Genomic DNA, 18,411 nt, shown 5'->3' with positions numbered 1-18,411 from the left:
GGGATTTTCCTTCAGGCTTGGTTCACACTTATGCGAACTGGATGCGGGTTTCCCTGCATCCAATTCGCATTACAGGAGAGTGAGCCGGTTCACACATCTCTGTGGCGGAGCTGTTTGCATAGGGGTCCTGTGCGTCTTCGGCTCAGTTTTTGGTCTGAAATCAGGCAAAAATTCAAGCCCGATTCCCCCTGCTGTGAACCCAGTCTCCTTCCGGTAATGACAGTAACCAGGACAAATAGAGATGGCGAATCTCCCCAATGGGGGCACAGACTGCAATAAAAACCTGAGGGGGGGGGGGCTTTAGTTACAATCTAGGTAAGTTTTGTTATCAAAGTAACACATCGCTTTTCCAAAATTGAAGCAGAATATAGGGGGGGCCAAAAAAACACATGCAATTAAAATGTAAATCGCAACTAAAGGACACAAAAGAAGCACAAAAATAGCTGAGAATACACCGGATAAAACAATGGAACGTTACACTTCAACCTTCTCATTTTACTTAACATTAAGGGCATATGGAAATGAGCTCTTTGCATATTTTGAGCAAAACAACCTTCAAAGCGAAGCTCCAGCCAAAACAGCGAACAGCCGGAACTTACAAAGCTTTCAGAAGCTTCAAGCGGCTTTTTTGATGCCCTTAAAGAGACCCCCATCTCACCAGAGACGCCAGAGAATCTCCAGTGGAAGCTTTGCTTTTATTTTTTTTTATTTAAGAAAGTCGGATTTCATTCTTATTTTTTCTGTGTCTCACATCCTGTCCAATCTGTGTCACAGCGGCAGAAAGTGACTGGATACCTCTCGAATGGCTCATTTACGTTAGATGGATCCCTTGCCTTCCCTCTGAAGTGATCCGTGGTGGATTGCCTTTTAGAGGTCGGTGGCTGAGGAGTGAAAATGTTGCCTCTTCAGCACCTCTTTTTTCTGACATTTGTGGTTTACAAGTATAAATCTGTATTTTTTGCTAAAAAATTACTTAGAACCCCTAAATTATATATATATATATATATATATATATATATATATATATATTTTTTTTTTTTTTTTAAATTGCGTTTGAGAAACCGCTGCGCAAAAGCCGTGTGCCATAAAAAAATTGCAAAAACAGACATTTTATCCCCTAGGGTCTCTGCTAAAATATATAATATACAATATATTTATATAAATTTTATATATATATATATATATATATATATATTATAATATTAATATACAATATATATATATATATTATAATATTAATATATAATAATATATATATATTTTAGCAGAGATCCTAGAGAATAAAATGTCTATTTTTGCAATTTCTTTATGTCACACGGCTTTTACGCAGCGGTTTCTCAAACGCAATTTAAAAAACAAAAAATAATTTATATATATATATATATATATATATATATATATATATATATATATATATATACACACACACACACACACACCTTAATTTTTTATTATAATATAAAAGATGAGGTTGCGCTAAGTAAACAGATACCCAACATTTCATGCTTTAAAAATTGCGTGCGCTCGTGGAATATCGCCAAACTACGGTACCTAAAAATCCCCATAGGGAGATGCTTTAAAAGCCTTTACAGGTTATCAGTTGAGAGTTACAGAGCACTAGAATTATTGCTCTCAATCAGAGGTTTGCGGCAATAACTCACATGTGTGGTGCAAACACCGTTTATGTGTGTGGGCGTGACCTATGTATGCTTGCACTACTGTACGCGAGCGTTTTAAAAATGTTTTATTACATTTTTATTTTTACACTTTCCCTTTGAAAAAAAAAAATTGATCACTTTTATTGTGATTATAAGGAATGTAAACATCACTTGCAACAATACAGCATTACAGGTCCTCTTTATGGAAAGATTTGGGGTCTAAAATACCCAAAATCTCTCCTCTACCCTTAAAAGCAAAAGATAAAAGATAATAAAAAAAAAGACCAAAAAGAAAAAAAAAATCATGTTTACATGACCCGAGAACCGTAAGTGACGTATGAAGTCGCTTCAATCCTCCAAGAGCATAGAGATGAGCCGTGGCCTTCTTGCCATTGCTTATCTCTATGGGAGAACCCTGCCGATGCCAGATGCTTCCCGGTCTCATCAATCAATCATCAGTAACATAAACTCGGCAGGGGGGGGGGGGAGGTGGTCGATGCGGGGGCTCTCCTCTCCCGACACTTCTAAAAGATAAAAAAATTATATAGGGTTATGGCATCTAGTTGCAGCCATAACCCTGGTATTTAACGCCAAAGGCGGTCGGCAAGTGGTTAATATCCCGCGCCACGATGTTACATTTACGTGCAGTTTCAGCTTAACCCCATTCACTTGAATGGGTCGCACTCTGCAGTGGTACTGCCCACTGAGAACAACAGGGGGTTGCTGTGCTGATGAAAAACAAGCAAAAGAAACAAAACAAAAAAAAAGAAGAGAAAAAAAAAACACAAAAAAAACAAAAAACAAAACAAAAAAATAACAAAAAAAACAAACAAAACATAAAAAAAAAAAATACAAAATAGCGTTCTCAGCCTTTTAAATTGGCCAATCTCTGTGTTGCAGAAGTTTTACTGCCCAAAAACGTAATTTGAAGGAGTTATTAGAGAAGCCATTTCCGAACACGCAAATCACGACTGTTAGAATAGTAAAAAAAAAAAAAAAATGTAATTTAATGGGAACCATGACAACCTGTATTAACACTCATAAACAGTCATCGTCACCTACCGGTGTGCCAGCTCATTTATTGTTACTGGTCACCTGCAATTAGGTTCACCTCGTCACCCACCAGAGAAGCCACTGATGTCATGGAAACAACCGTTACTCCACACGGCATGAGAAAAACAACTTAAAATAAACAAGATACCCAACACACAGGACTGCAAGACCTATAAATAACATCTACAAAAATCATAACTATTAAAATCACGACATACATTTTTTTTAGCTCAATGGGGTGGGGGGGGGGGGGGGAGTTTTTGCACACCGGTGACTGCTTATTAAGATGAAATCTACTGAACTAAATGCAGAAGTAAGCATTGCTCACCTGCTGAAACTGCTACTTGCCTGGCTGTTGACTGATTGTAGTACTCTCTGACTCGCTCATCTTCCATATACATTCGGAAAGTAATTCCAGGGATGGATATCATTACCTAGTTACATCGTTTCAGCTTGGATCAATGTAACTACAGTATGTACTGTACTATGTACCATACCTGTGGGATCCCTCTAGAACATATGTGTCAAACACAAGGCCCGCGGGCCGAATCAGGCCCTCCAGGCCATTTTATGTGGCCCTCGTACCCCTCCTGCAGCTGCAGGAGAGTTCAAGCCCTCCTTTGGTCCTCCTCTAGACCCTGCACTTTCTGCTTCCCAGCAATGCCCCAACTTCTTCCCAGCAGCTGTGCAAAGTAAGAGGGGTGTACTATGATGTAAGGGAGGGTGGGGAGCTTTTGACTTCTCATGGTGGGGGGGTCTTTTGACATCTGATGTAGGAGAGGGTGGGATGTTCTGGACATCTAGTCTTACAGATTAAACCGGCCCTTTGAGGGCAATCATAATGATGATGCGGCCCACGAAGAAATTGAGTTTGACACCACTGCTCTAGAAGCTGGAAATCAGTGAAGTAGACGCCGCTACTACAGGGTTCTCACAAGCTTCCGGGTCCCGCGCCGAGCCACAGAAGATAGGAGGTCGCTCGCTCGGCACGGGCACCCAATCAGAGATCCTTCTGCATTTTCTCAACACAAAGCATTCTATGACTGGACAAGAGAGGCAAGCCGGCGGTGACGTCAAGCGCTCTTCCCTGTCCAATCAGAGAATGCTTTGTATTCTTTGAGAAAACTCTTTTTTACTTGTCAAAGGTGCCATTTAAAGAATGTTTTTCATTTTCTTAAAGCGGAGTTCCACCCAAAAGTGGAACTTCCGCTCATTTGCTTCACCCTCCGGTGCCACATTTGGCACCTTTCAGGGGGGAGGGGGGAACGGGTACCTGTTTTTGACAGACACCCTTCCCCACTTCCGGGAGACGGCCTTGCGGCGCTGTCCCTCGGAAGTTTGGCCTCCTCCTTCTCCCCCCATCCCCGAGCCTATCCGAATGAGCAGCGTGCTTCGCGCATGCGCAGCAGGGACCCGCTCGTGAAGCCACAAGGCTTCACTACCGGGTTTCCCTTACCGGCAATGGCAGTGGCAGCACCCGACAGCCGATGGAAACATCAGCTGCGGTGCCAACATCGCTGGACTCCAGGACAGGCAAGTATCCTAATATTAAAAGTCAGCAGCTACAGTGTGTGTACAGTATTGCGTAGCTGCTGACATAATTTTTGGAGGTGGAGGCTGGAACACCACTTTAACTACTTCCCTATCAAAAATATAAAAGATGATATTATGCCGAGTAAATAGATAACCAACATGTCACGCTTCAAAATCATGGATTGGCGCCAAACTATGAAACCTAAAAAATCTCCATAGGCGATGCTTTAGAAGCTTTTACAGGTTACCTGTGTAGAGTTACGCAGGTCTGGTGCTAGAATTATCGCTCTCGCTCTGACATTCGCGGTGATACCACACATGTGCGAACACCATTTACAGTTGCCTTTGACTGCGAGAACTGGGGGGCAGGTGAGCTTTATATATATTTTTCTATTTATTTAATAAAACAAATCTTTTACACAGTCTCTAATTTTTTTTTTTGATCAACTTTATTGCCATCACAAGGGATGAACAACATGAGCAGTGACAGGTACTCTTAACTGAGAAATCTGGGGTCTATTTACACTCCAGATCTCTCCTCGTCTCAACAGGATCTGATCAAACCGAGATCTGTTTCACAAGTAAGAAATTATTTCTTTACATCCTGGCGAAACCGGAAGGGACAAAATACCTGTTGATTCTAGTTTAGACCATAGATATGATTGGGGACATTCCAGTCCTTGTCATCTCTATGGTAAGCTGGGGGGATAACCAGCTTCAGTCCCCTGGTGGGACGGGAGAACCCGGAAGGCAGGGAGGAGACCTCCTCTGGCTGCATGTAAAAGCAATCCAGTGGCTATTTAGCGGCTAGGATTGCTTTTACATTAAAGAGCATCACCGACAGGAAAAAAAAAAAAATACCGGGATGATGTCTGTAGCTGCAAGCATCATCCCGGTATCACCACTCAAAGCTCGGGACATCTGACATCTTACGGGCAGGGACGTGGTTAAAGAATACAAAGCAACCTCTGAATAGAAGGAGTGAGCACATCACCGTCCCACCTCTTCACCTTGTCCATTCAGAGAATGCTTTGCACTGAGGAAATGCAAACTGATCCCTGAATGGTGCCCCTGCCAAGCGGCCGACAGCGGTTTACAAAACAGCCAGTGAGCCGCTTGGCATGGGATCATTGTAGCAGTGATGCCTAGTACAGCGATTTCCAGCTTCTAAACAGATCCCACGGGTACATGCAACTATGCAAAATATCCATACCTGGAACTCTTCTTGAAGAGACGCGGTCATTTTGCCCATTTTCACTGAACTGCCAGAGCCCTCCCTAAAAAGAGGGTCATTGATGGAGGTCTGTGTTTCTAGGGGGTGGGTATGGGTTTGCGATTTCTCATAGGTGACTGTGCTCAGGCCTAAGTGACCAGTCACCAGGCTCCAACAATGCAATGCTGAGTGGTGCTATATCGCCCCCCCCACCCCCAGTCTAAACTCATCAATTCACACCAGACCATATAGACAGAATGGAATACTGGGCAATTATACATGTCTGGGGGTGAATTATGTGCACTGCACACGTGTTCCCATTGAGCCTAACAGGCAAAGTGAATGTTTCTAAGGAAACACTGCTGACCTGAATACCCGAGACAGGGAACACAGCATTTCCAGATAACACCGGGAGCTGCGCAGGGGTTCAGTCATCTTGCACTGGCCAATGATGATGGCTGCACCCTGGCACCTGAAGAGGCTGGGTGGAAGATGCCGGCGCCAGCGAGGGACTTCGGATCATTGGAGAAAAGTATTGGGAACTTTAGTTCTGCTTTACCAGGAACATTCTTCAAACTAACCCCAATTTTTAGAATCATTCTTACCACTGACCACCACTGGAAAGGGGGGGGACCTTCTCCACTGACCACCACTGAAAAGGGGGGGGGGGGGCCTTCTCCACTGACCACCACTGGAAAGGGGGGGGGGGGGAACCTTCTCCACTGACCACCACTGGAAAGGGGGGGGGACCTTCTCCACTGACCACCACTGGAAAGGGGGGGGGGACCATTTCCACTGACCACCACTGGAAAGGGGGGGGGGACCTTCTCCACTGACCACCACTGGAAAGGGGGGGGAACCTTCTCCACTGACCACCACTGGAAAGGGGGGGGAACCTTCTCCACTGACCACCACTGGAAAGGGGGGGGAACCTTCTCCACTGACCACCACTGGAAAGGGGGGGGGACCTTCTCCACTGACCACCACTGTAAAGGGGGGACCTTCTCCACTGACCACCACTGTAAAGGGGGGACCTTCTCCACTGACCACCACTGTAAAGGGGGGACCTTCTCCACCGACCACCACTGTAAAGGGGGGACCTTCTCCACCGACCACCACTGTAAAGGGGGGACCTTCTCCACCGACCACCACTGTAAAGGGGGGACCTTCTCCACCGACCACCACTGTAAAGGGGGGACCTTCTCCACCGACCACCACTGGAAAGGGGGGGACCTTCTCCACCGACCACCACTGGAAAGGGGGGGACCTTCTCCACCGACCACCACTGGAAAGGGGGGGACCTTCTCCACTGACCACCACTGGAAAGGGGGGGACCTTCTCCACTGACCACCACTGGAAAGGGGGGGACCTTCTCCACTGATCACCACTGTAAAGGAAGCCCTTCTTTACTGACTAGCACTGTAAAGAGGACCCTTCTTCACTGACCAGCAATGTAAAGAGGACCTTTTTTCACTGACCACCGCTGTAAAGGGGGCTCTTCTCCACTGACCACCACTGTAAAAAGGGTCCTTTTTCATTGACCAGCACTGAAAGAGAACCCTCCCATTTTCACTGTCTGCATTCTTTTTCTGACCATTATTTTTCAGTTTCATTTCATTACTATTGCGGAAAATAATTGTCAAATAAAGCCACCCTGGCAAGAAACCACACTATGTATGTCACATTCCTTGTTTTTGTATTTATCCTTCTTTAAACGAACTGTTTAAGCAAACGCACCGTGAGCTGTAGTTATAATACCAAGGGTTCCCTGACGTCTGAAAGTTATTTTAAAGGTTCCTCCACATTAAAAACATTGAGAAAGCTTGAAGACAACATGAAATTCAAGAACTTAGAAGTGTCTGTGCATACCTACAGCCTTTTACTCATGTTCCCTGGAAACTCCGAAACTTTGGGGGTGCCCAGCTCGGCAAATTCTGTCTTGAGTTAGTACAGTCAAGGCTTGCTCCTTTCCCAAGCCTCTCTGTTGATATATGCTGGCTTCTTCTAGATTCCAGCATTCTGCTTTTACCACCAGACAAGTAATTTATTCAAATTTTGGAATCACAATGCACAAGTTTAAAATTTGTGCTACCCCCCCCTACCCACACGATGTCTCAACTATATGGGATTCTGAGGGAGGAGACCTCGGGGGGGGGGGGGGGTACCAAAGTGGGAAACATTTCTAGACAGCTCTTTTTCCGAGAAAGACTGAAGAAAAAGTTTTATTTTCACTCAAATTATCCATGTCTTCTTATTTTCAGGAGGAGCTATAAGATGATATCCCTTTGGTACCGGACCCAAGTTGACCTACACCAGTGATGGTGAACCTTGGCTCAACTACACTACAGAGTGCATGAGCATCATGGGAAATGTGGTTCCAAAACATCTGGGGTGCCAAGATTTGCCATCACTGACCTACACCATATATACCCCTTCACATCCTCGCTGTCTAGAGGCCAAGGGCTCCTATCTCCACATTTGGTGGGGTTGTAGGCTCCTCTCCCCGTTCTTCAAGAGCATATTTATGTCTTATGTGTCTTAAATCTGTGTGTGCATCTGACATTCAGGCTTCCTGAGGTCGCCTTATTGTTGCTGATCCCTGGGACCATTTCGCAAATCAAAAAGGGCATCCTCAGGCATTGCTTATTAGAAGCCTGGGCAGCCATATTCCATCACTGGAAATCCCATACACCCCCTCACCTTTTGGAGTGGGCCCAGATTCCTAACATCATGGCTATGGAAACACAATGGTTGCAGAAGAGATAGTTTGGACCCCGAGAGCACTTCGTGAGCGTGTTGGTAGGCCTATAGCGACTTTGTCCCTTTGCGTAATCTAGTAGTGGGATAATGAGTCCACCCTTCCTATGGTTTCACAGGGGCATGTGCCATTTCCTTTTTTGGAGTTGGCTTTTGAGCGCTTCTTGGTTTTTTTTCTATTTTCTTTTTACCTTTTCCTGTACGGTTTTTCATTGAGAAAACATAGAAAAGGGTCTGTTACCTCCCATCTTGATGCAGTTTATTATTTTGTACTGTGTTTTTGGGTACCGTATACTAATGTTGCATTAATCTTTCCATTGCACGGTTTTGATTTATTTTTTATATATGGTCCTCATTGAAAGTATGACTTATTCTGGAAACCGTTACATCTATATCCTTATGCATTAGTGAAATGAAACCTGCGCACCCTACTAGATCACAGCAGCCAGCTTAAAACACTGGTAAGAAATATAATATACAAACACACACAAGCAGCGCTTTTTAAAATAAAATAAACTAAACTAAACATCAAAGTCCAACATAAATAGAAGTGATCCAATAGCCTTTAACTACCTCAATACTGGGCACTTAAACCCCCTTCCTTCCCAGACCAATTTTCATCTTTTAGCGCTGTTGCATTTTGAATGACAATTGCGCGGTCATGCAACATTGTACCTAAACCAAATTTGTGTCATTTTTTCCCCACAAATAGAGCTTTCTTTTGGTGGTATTTGATCACCGTCAGGTTTTTTCTTTTTTGGTGCACAAATAAAAAAAGACAGAAAAGTTTGAAAAAAAAAAAAAGTTTTTTTGTTTAGGTTATAAAATTTTGTGAATAGATATGTTTTTTCCTGCACTGATGATGCCGCACTGACAGGCACTGATGAGGAGACACTGATTGGGTGGCACTGATGGGGTGGCACTGATATGCAGCACTGATGGGCACTGATAGGTAGCAATGATATGCAGCACTGATGGACACTGATATGTGGCACTGATAGATAGCACTGATATGTAGCATTGGTGGGCACTGATAGGCAGCGCTGATGGGCACTGATAGGCAGCACTGATGGGCACTGATCGGCGGCACTGATGGGTGGCACTGATCGGCACTGATGGGCGGCACTGATTGGCACTGATGGGCGGCACTGATTGGCACTGATGGGGGGGCACTGATGGGCACTGATAGGCAGCACTGGTGGGCAATAATGGGCACTGGTGGGCAGCACTGGTGGATGGCAATAACGGGCACTGGTGGGCAGCACTGATATATGGCATTGGTGGGCAGCACTGATAGGAGGGCACTTCTGGCAGGCTGTTTGCCATCCCTGGTGGCCATGGTGGGCATCCCTGGTGGTCATGGGTGGGCATCCCTGGTGGCTCTAGTGGCATCCCCTCCCCCCAGGGCTGCACTGGTAATCAATCATCTGATTACCAGCACAGACCCCCCCTGTGATCAGTGAGTACTTAGAAATACTCACTGATCACCCCAGCTCCAGTATCGATCCTCTTCTTCTCCTCCCTGACAGGATCTGTCAGGGAGGAGAAGAGATCGAAGCCGTTACAACGGCTGTATTTACATTGCATGACGGCTGTGATTGGACACAGCCGTCATGTGATCAGGAGGGCCAATCACAGGGCCCTCCTGACGCATCTTGTTGCGCTGTGTCCGAGGGACACAGGCACATCGGGATCGCGCCGCTGCGCGTGCCCGCGGCGGCGCGATCTCGCTCCTTCTGAAGGACGTTCCGGAACGTCCATTCAGAAGGACGAGACTCCCACCCGGCCGTATATGTACTATGGCCCGGGTGGGAGGTGGTTAAGCAGGAGCTTCCACCCGAGTGCTGAAAAACACTCAACAGCGAGCTAGAGCCTCCAACTTCGCCACACACTGACTCTTACACCCAAGCGTGGACCATCGTTCCCCACAATGGTCAAATACAGCAGTGGGTGATTTGAAGGATCACTCAACCTTAGATCTCTGGATTAGTGTGGAAATTCATCCATGACGCCAATATGCGTCATAAATAGGAAAAAACATCAAGGAAAGAGGCCCATAGCGTTATATGTTTCAGATAAATTTATTCAGAAAAGACTAGGAATCACACTCACCAAGCGGCAGATATAATACGCAGGGTATACAATGAAAGCTCCTCAGTTCCAACCAGAACAATGGCCGACCTCCGGGCGTGATGACGTAAGGTAAGGCTAGCTTTACGTCAGCTAGCCTTCCGTCACGTCTTCAGGCCCCGAGGTCCGCCATTGTTCTGGTTGGAACCGAGGAGCTTTCATTGTATACCCTGCGTATTATATCTGCCGCTTGGTGAGTGTGATTCCTAGTCTTTTCTGAATAACTTTATCAGAAACATATAATGCTATGGGCCTATGTATGAGGCATATTGGGGTCACCGATGAAATTCCACACTAATCCAGAGATCTAAAGGTTGAGTGATCCTTCAAATCACCCACTGCTGTATTTGACCATTGTGGGAACGATGGTCCACACTTGGGTGTAAGAGTCAGTGTGTGGCGAAGTTGGAGGCTTTAGCTCACAGTTGTGTTTTTCAGCACTTGGGTGGAAGCTCCTGCTTAAAGGCTTTTGGATCACTTCTATTTATGTTGGACTTTGATGTTTAGTTTATTTTAAACAGCGCTGATTGTGTCAGCGCTGTTTAAAATAAACTAAACATCAAAGTCCAACACGCCACGCCCCTGACGACGTCATTGTTGACGAAACGCCACATCGGGCGGGCAACGGAGCGTGTGACGTCATTGCGCCGGAGGACGCAGCGGCCATCTTCTTGGAAGGAAATAACCCACACTGTTTATACGCTGAAGCCATCCTGATAGAATGTGAGTATATTTTAAGATTTAATAAAGCACTGCTTTAACTTACTGCACTATGAGCCTTTTCACTATTTTTTGGGCCATATGAGGATCTGTGACTCATCTGTCATTCATGTTCTTAACTTATGGAGATCTGTGGTTAAGTTTGGATGAACCAGCGTGGAGATTATTTATCTGGTGCAGTCTTATCAGCCTGACGGTAAGGGTCAGTGTGTTTGGTGACATCTGGTGGTGGTGATATGTTTAACCCAGCAATACCATCTTGGAATCACAGACATTTGCCGATTTAGACTGTATAGGACTAGACACAGATTTTTTGGAACTTTTATACCAGGCATGTCCAACCTGCGGCCCGGAACCGCAGGCAATGCGGCCCGGAACCGCAGGCAATGCGGCCCGGAACCGCAAGCAGTGCGGCCCGGAACCGCAAGCAGTGCGGCCCGGAACCGCAAGCAGTGCGGCCCGGAAACCGCAAGCAGTGCGGCCCGGAAACCGCAAGCAGTGCGGCCCGGAAACCGCAAGCAGTGCGGCCCGGCAACCGCAAGCAGTGCGGCCCGGCAACCGCAAGCAGTGCGGCCCTGAAACCACAAGCAGTGCGGCCCGGAAACCACAAGCAGTGCGGCCCGGAAACCGCAAGCAGTGCGGCCCGGAAACCGCATGCAGTGCGGCCCGGAAACCGCAAGCAGTGCGGCCCGGAAACCGCAAGCAGTGCGGCCCGGAAACCGGAACCGCAGGCAATGCGGCCCACTGCCCCCTGACAATTTTTATTTTGCTGGGGAGGAAGGAATTTGAGTCGGGGGCACGGCCACAGAGGCAGCCTCGGAGGGGATCATCCACTAGCTGTGTTAAATTAGTGCTGGGGGGGGTGTGGCGGCACGGGAAGGGCGAAGAGGCGTTTTATTACTTATATACCTTAATAGTATATATTTTATATGCGGCCCGAGAAAATTTCTCTACACTCAATGTGGCCCAGAGAAGCCAAAAGGTTAGGCACCCATGTTTTATACGCTTGTTCTGTAGCGCTGCACCTATTAAATTATATGCGGATTGTGTGTTTGTATATCCTTATGTATGTTTGTACCCTGGTATTTGTTGAAATAAAAAGTTGACTCTAAAACGTGTGCTGCCGAGTAAGCAGCTGCCGGAAACCTTTGTTTTGTAGTTAAACAGCTTCATGGAGTCGGGAGCTCTGGACACTGCATGCAATCACCCAACATAGCATTGTAATATTAATCTTGACACTGACAGACATGACAGAAACATCACTTTTATAAGTGAACAGTTCAATGTCCAAGCAAATTTTTCACAGCGACAAGACAGACCCTTGAAAGCAGTCCTTATAAATAAAAGCACGAATATGCTGGATTCTTCATCTAAACACCAACGCTAGGACATGACCAAGTTTTATGCGTATACTTTATAACCCAGGTTTATGTTATTAGTTGTCATCCTTTAAAAAAACCAAACACACAACAGCCTTAGGAACACAGCCTACATCCTCAAAGCACTGGAGTCATGCCACTCCACAACAGAGAACTAGTCAAGACAGCGGCTGTACGGCCGAGGCTGGAGGAAAACAAAGCGGCGCATCAGAAAATAATTAGCAGTTCTGTCAAGAAGATCATTTAAATACCTCGTTAGTGTTCCAACGATGCCTCTCTTTTGGTAAGCTTGAACATTTTGGTAGGCATTCGAGCAGCTTCTTGGGTAGAAAGATCTTCACATGACTGCCATTGCTGTTTCCATGATCATCTAAATGGAGGGGGAGCGAAAAAAAAAAATAGAAAACTGTTTACACACACAAAAAACAAAAACAAACACACACTGGACTTAAAACGCTAGTTTTAAAAGTACCGATAATGAGGGAAAGGCCGCCTTTCACGCAACACCCAGGCAAACTAAGGAGCCTTGAAAGCACATTTGATGTCTGGTATGAAAAACAGAACTTTTTCCTGCCTTGATGAAGCAGCTCTCTGTTTAGAAGTGGTAATCAAAAATCACCTCATTTTAATTGTACTGATCTCTGAACATCCTGAGAAAAAGTCAACCAGAAGACCCGTTGCTTCCATCATATATACTGTGAATGTGTTTATATATAAACGGTATTGTCAAAAGTTATGGGACGCCTGCTTTTACACGCACATGAACTTTAATGGCATCCCAGTCTTAGTCCGTAGGGTTCAATACTGAGTTGGCCCACCCTTTGCATCTATTACAGCTTCAACTCTTCTGGGAAGGCTGTCCACAAGGTTTAGGAGAGTGTCTATGGGAATGTTTGACCATTCTTCCAGAAGTGCATTTGTGAGGTCAGGCACTGATGTTACGATAAGAAGGCCTGGCTCGTAGTCTCTGCTTTAACTCATCCCTAAGGTGTTCCATCGGGTTGAGGTGCAGGCCAGTCAAGCTCCTCCACCACCCCAAACTCGCTCATCCATGTCTTTATGGACCTTGCTTTGTGCACTGGTGCGCAGTCATGTTGGAACAGGAGGGGGCCATCCCCAAACTCCTCCCACAAAGTTGGGAGCATGATCATTTTTAAAGAGCAACTGTCATCTCTGTCCCGCAGCGGCTCCTCCTCTGACCTGCTGTTAACTGACCGACAGTCCCATTCACTTTAATGGGACGGCTGGTGATGCAGCAGTGACAAGGTGAGGGATGTGGCGGCAGCAGGTGGAGTGGATGCACGCTAACAGGCGCTGCCAGGATGGATCTGAAATGACAGGTGCTCTTTAAATGTAACGACTAATGTTCTTGCTGGTAGTTCGTATGAAATCGTGTGACTGCATCAATACAGTGCATTTTATCTCAGCTTGCAGAGCTTGGATTCATTGAATGAGTTTACCAAAAATGTAAATATTGCATAATATATAGCCTCATGCTACATAACCAAGCTCCATTCCATGCTGAATAAACTAAATTATTAATGTATCCTAAATAGAAAACTATCTTTAGATAGATTTTTACTCCAAAAGCATTTTGGTAAAAAAATAAAATAAAAATCAGATTTAAATAAAAAAATCTGATTGTTTCAATTTTTATCCACTCTGGCGGCTCTGGAGCGAGCCTGTTTAAGAGCCCCCACAGCAAGAGGCTTCCTATTGGGGGCACTCGGCAGGGGAGGGGAGCCAGGACTGCCCAGTGGAGGACCCAAAAAGAAGAGGATCTAGGCTGCTGTGTGCCAAACCATAGAACAAAGCAGATAAGTATAATATGCTTGTTTTTTTTTTTTTTTTTCAACCTTTAGAATCACTTTAAGGGCATGCATAATTATGCAACCATTTTATTATTGCAGGTTTATTTTTATTTTTCCCCCCTTTGTTCAGTTTTTAATTCAGTTGCACAGATTATAGGTCAGAATTCATAAGTGATATAGCTCGAGTTTGATTTTTTATTTATTTTTTTACAAATACAAAAACTTGTCATTTTAACATGTGCTGTATGCATATAGAATTTTTTTTTATTTCAATTTGAAAATGCAAATATGTTTCCCATCTCTCCAATTTAAACTCACCCACCCGCCTTTGCTCTTGTATTTTCATTTCAGGCACAACAGCATCATCTCTGCACTAATGAATCATTTGGTCATACGCTACCAGGTGTTCACAATCAACAGGGCCACTCCATAGCAATAATCTGCTGGTTCAAAGGGACCCTTCCTTTCTTCTTTTAACCTTCATTATCTCATAAATAGGTTGGAAAAATATTTTTTTTTAAAAACACACACTTTAAAGAGAATGCATTTATCTTTTATCTTACAGGGAAAGCCATGCAAGTTCTATGTAAATCTGAACTCTGGAAAATTGGCTAAATACATATTTACAGTTAAGAGGGATGTACTGAAAGTATTGCACACATAGGCATACATTTTTTATTAACTTGCACACATTGTTCAACTTTTACATTTTGGTAGAGTAACTCTTCCTCTTTTTTTTTCATTGTAGATAAATAATGAATTGCAAGCAGAAGCAACAAGCTGTCACTAGTGATGAGCCGAACACCCCCCTGTTCGGTTCGCACCAGAACATCTCGAACAGGGGAAATGTTCTAACGAACATACGAACAATCACAAGTCCTCATTTTAAAGGCTTAAATGTAAGTGACCATTAATCACCCCCTGGCCAGAGGATCGAACCTGTAGCCTCTAACTTGCAAAAGCCCATTATTCTACCTGCTATGCCACCGAACCAGCTAATTAACCTAAGACTCTCTCTGCCTAACTTCTATCCGAGTTTGACAGCTCTTTTATAGGGCTCTGAAGTCACCAGCGCCCCATAATCCACTGCTTAGGTGCAGTGAATAAATTACGGTCAGTAAAAAAAAAAAAAAAAAATGAATATATATATATATATATATATATATATATATATATATATATATATATATATATATATATAGTTTGGACACCTTCTCATTCAAACCGTTTTCTTTATTTTCATGACTATGAAAATTGTAGAATCACACTTCAAGGAGGTAGTTACCTGAAATGGTCTTCCAACAGTCTTGAAGGAGTTCCCAGAGATGCTTAGCACTTGTTGGCCCTTTTGCCTTCACTCTGCGGTCCAGCTCAGCCCAAACCATCTTGATTGGGTTCAGGTCTGGTGACTGTGGAGGCCAGGTCATCTGGCGCAGCACCCCATCACTCTCCTTCTTGGTCAACTAGCCCTTACACAGCCTGGAGGTGTGTTTGGGGTCATTGTCCTGTTGAAAAATAAACGATGGTCCAACTAAACGCAAACCGGATGGAATAGCATGCCGCTGCAAGATGCTGTGGTAGCCATGCTGGTTCAGTATGCCTTCAATTTTGAATAAATCCCCAACAGTGTCACCAGCAAAGCACCCCCACACCATCACACCTCCTCCTCCATACTTCATGGTGGGAACCAGGCATGTAGAGTCCATCCGTTCACCTTTTCTGCGTCGCACAAAGACACGGTGGTTGGAACCAAAGATCTCAAATTTGGACTCAGACCAAAGCACAGATTTCCACTGGTCTAATGTCCATTCCTTGTGTTCTTTAGCCCAAACAAGTCTCTTCTGCTAGTTGCCTTTCTTTAGCAGTGGTTTCCTAGCAGATATTCTACCATGAAGGCCTAATTCACACAGTCTCCTCTTAACAGTTGTTCTAGAGATGTGTCTGCAGCTAGAACTCCGTGTACCATTGACCTGGTCTCTAATCTGAGCTACTGTTAACCTGCGATTTCTGAGGCTGGTGACTCGGATGAACTTCTCCTCCGCAGCAGAGGTGACTCTTGGTCTTCCTTTCCTGGGGCAGTCCGCATGTCAGCCAGTTTCTTTGTAGTGCTTGATGGTTTTTGTGACTGCACTTGGGGACACTTTCAAAGTTTTCCCAATTTTTCGGACTGACTGACCTTCATTTCTTAAAAGTAATGATGGCCACTCGTTTTCCTGTACTTAGCTGCTTTTTTCTTGCTATAATACAAATTCTAACAGTATATTCAGTAGGACTATCAGCAGAGTATTCACCCGACTTCTGCACAACACAAATGATGGTCCCAAGCTCATTTATAAGGCAAGAAATCACACTTATTAAACCTGACAGGGTACACCTGTGAAGTGAAAACCATTTCAGGTGACTACTGCCCCGTACACACGTACTGATTGTCGGCCGTAAATATTCGGACGACGACCGATCGGCCGATTGTAGGCTTGTTAGTATGATGCTTCCGACAGCCGACAGCGCATTTTCGGCCGAACAGAATCTGTCATGCAAGCATTAAAATTTTTGTTGGCCAACACCAGAACGGCCGATTGTTCGTCAGTCAGTACAGATTTCGGCCGACGGACAGGAGATTAGCAAGACTGGGCATGCTCAGAAAAGAAAAAAAGACAAGGAAAGTTAACCATCATATGACATCACTTCTGCAGTCGGCTGTTGTTGGCCGACAAAATTTGTGTGCAGTCTTTTGCAGTTTTCAACAGACACGACAACCCTGGACAAAAGACGGCCGATCATTCGGCAGACGATCGGTACGTGTGTACGAGGCTTACCTCTTGAAGTGTGACTCTACAATTTTCATAGTCATGAAAATAAGGAAAACTCTTTGAATGAGAAGGTGTGTCCAAACTTTTGGTCTGTACTGTATGTATGTATGTATGTATATATATATATATATATATATATATATACATACACATATACATACATATATACACACACACACACACATCTATATCTCAAGCGCTTACAATTATTTAATTTATTCTCAGCTCATTGGTCTGGTGCGCTTTTTCGACATATGAAGTCCATTTTCCCACTTTGATTATATGTTCAGTAATGCTTTTGTTTTATTTTATTTTTTTTACACAGCTCTTCCTTTGACTTCAATGAAATTTTCTTTTTCCAAGCAAAAAAAAAAAAAAAAAAAACACTCCTGAGATAATTTTTGCAGCTGCTACAAAAATCGCTCATCCCCCTGCCAGAGGGACACGCTGCAAAAATGAATGACAGCTCATATTCTGATAGCAGCAAAGGGACAGAGGAAATGATTCAAAGAACTGGTATTTAAAAGGCAATAATGGCTTAAATTACTGAAAAAAAAAAGTGCGAAAGTGCCTGAAACACAAATATAATGGGTTTGATTATATTTTTAATGGGAAGTTTTTGTTGATTAAGTCTTTTAATAAACCTCACACCGCATTCAGAGTAATAATTTCCCTTGTAGTTCATGCTGTGGATACTTGGAAACCCCTGTTCTGTCTGTCCCACTACTTAATTAAATGTGCAATTCTTAAAATGGGGAAAAAGGCAGAGAAAAAAGGGAAAAAATATGTAAATAATTAACACTACATGACCTTTTATCGCTAAAAATGGCTGCCTGTTCTACAATGTAATTAGCTTTATAAGGCTAGATCTGTTCCACTTTCAACAGAAAACTTGTATTAGACACAATTGGGAAGTTTTTACAAAGCATTAATCCTGGTAAATAAAAAAAAAAAAATCAAAGCATTCCTTTGCTGCAAAAAAATACAACCACCCCCCACATTACCCAGTCCATATCAGTATAGATCCTAACACATTACCCAGTCCATACCAGTATAGATCCTAACACATTACGCAGTCCATACCAGTATAGATCCTAACACATTACCCAGTCCATACCAGTATAGATCCTAACACATTACCCAGTCCATACCAGTATAGATCCTAACACATTACCCAGTCCATACCAGTATAGATCCTAACTAGGGATGCACCGAAATGAAATTCTTGGCCGAAGCCGAAGCCGAATAATAATGAAATGTTTGGCCGAAGGCCGAAGGCCGAATACCGAACGTGGTGTTTCGCATTTTTTCCATTTATTTTGCCAATTTTTTGTCCTCTCTCTTGTC

General features: G+C 44.1%; 1 protein-coding gene across 9 annotated transcripts in view; it reads right to left on the bottom strand.

Annotated features, from left to right (window-relative positions):
• CAMTA1 (calmodulin binding transcription activator 1) overlaps positions 1–18,411 on the bottom strand; it is a 2,131,086-nt gene that overhangs the window by 2,083,373 nt on the left and 29,302 nt on the right. For all 9 annotated transcript variants that reach the window (XM_082273273.1, XM_082273274.1, XM_082273270.1 and 6 more), the window contains exon 2: positions 12,695–12,813. In XM_082273273.1, the coding sequence (XP_082129399.1) occupies positions 12,695–12,813 (119 nt within the window). The remainder of the gene's footprint in view (positions 1–12,694; positions 12,814–18,411) is intronic.

Source organism: Pelophylax lessonae (genome assembly GCF_965119305.1).
Source record: "Pelophylax lessonae genome assembly, chromosome: 12".
NCBI classification, from domain to species: domain Eukaryota; kingdom Metazoa; phylum Chordata; class Amphibia; order Anura; family Ranidae; genus Pelophylax; species Pelophylax lessonae.
This window is presented reverse-complemented; position numbering and strand designations above follow the sequence as displayed.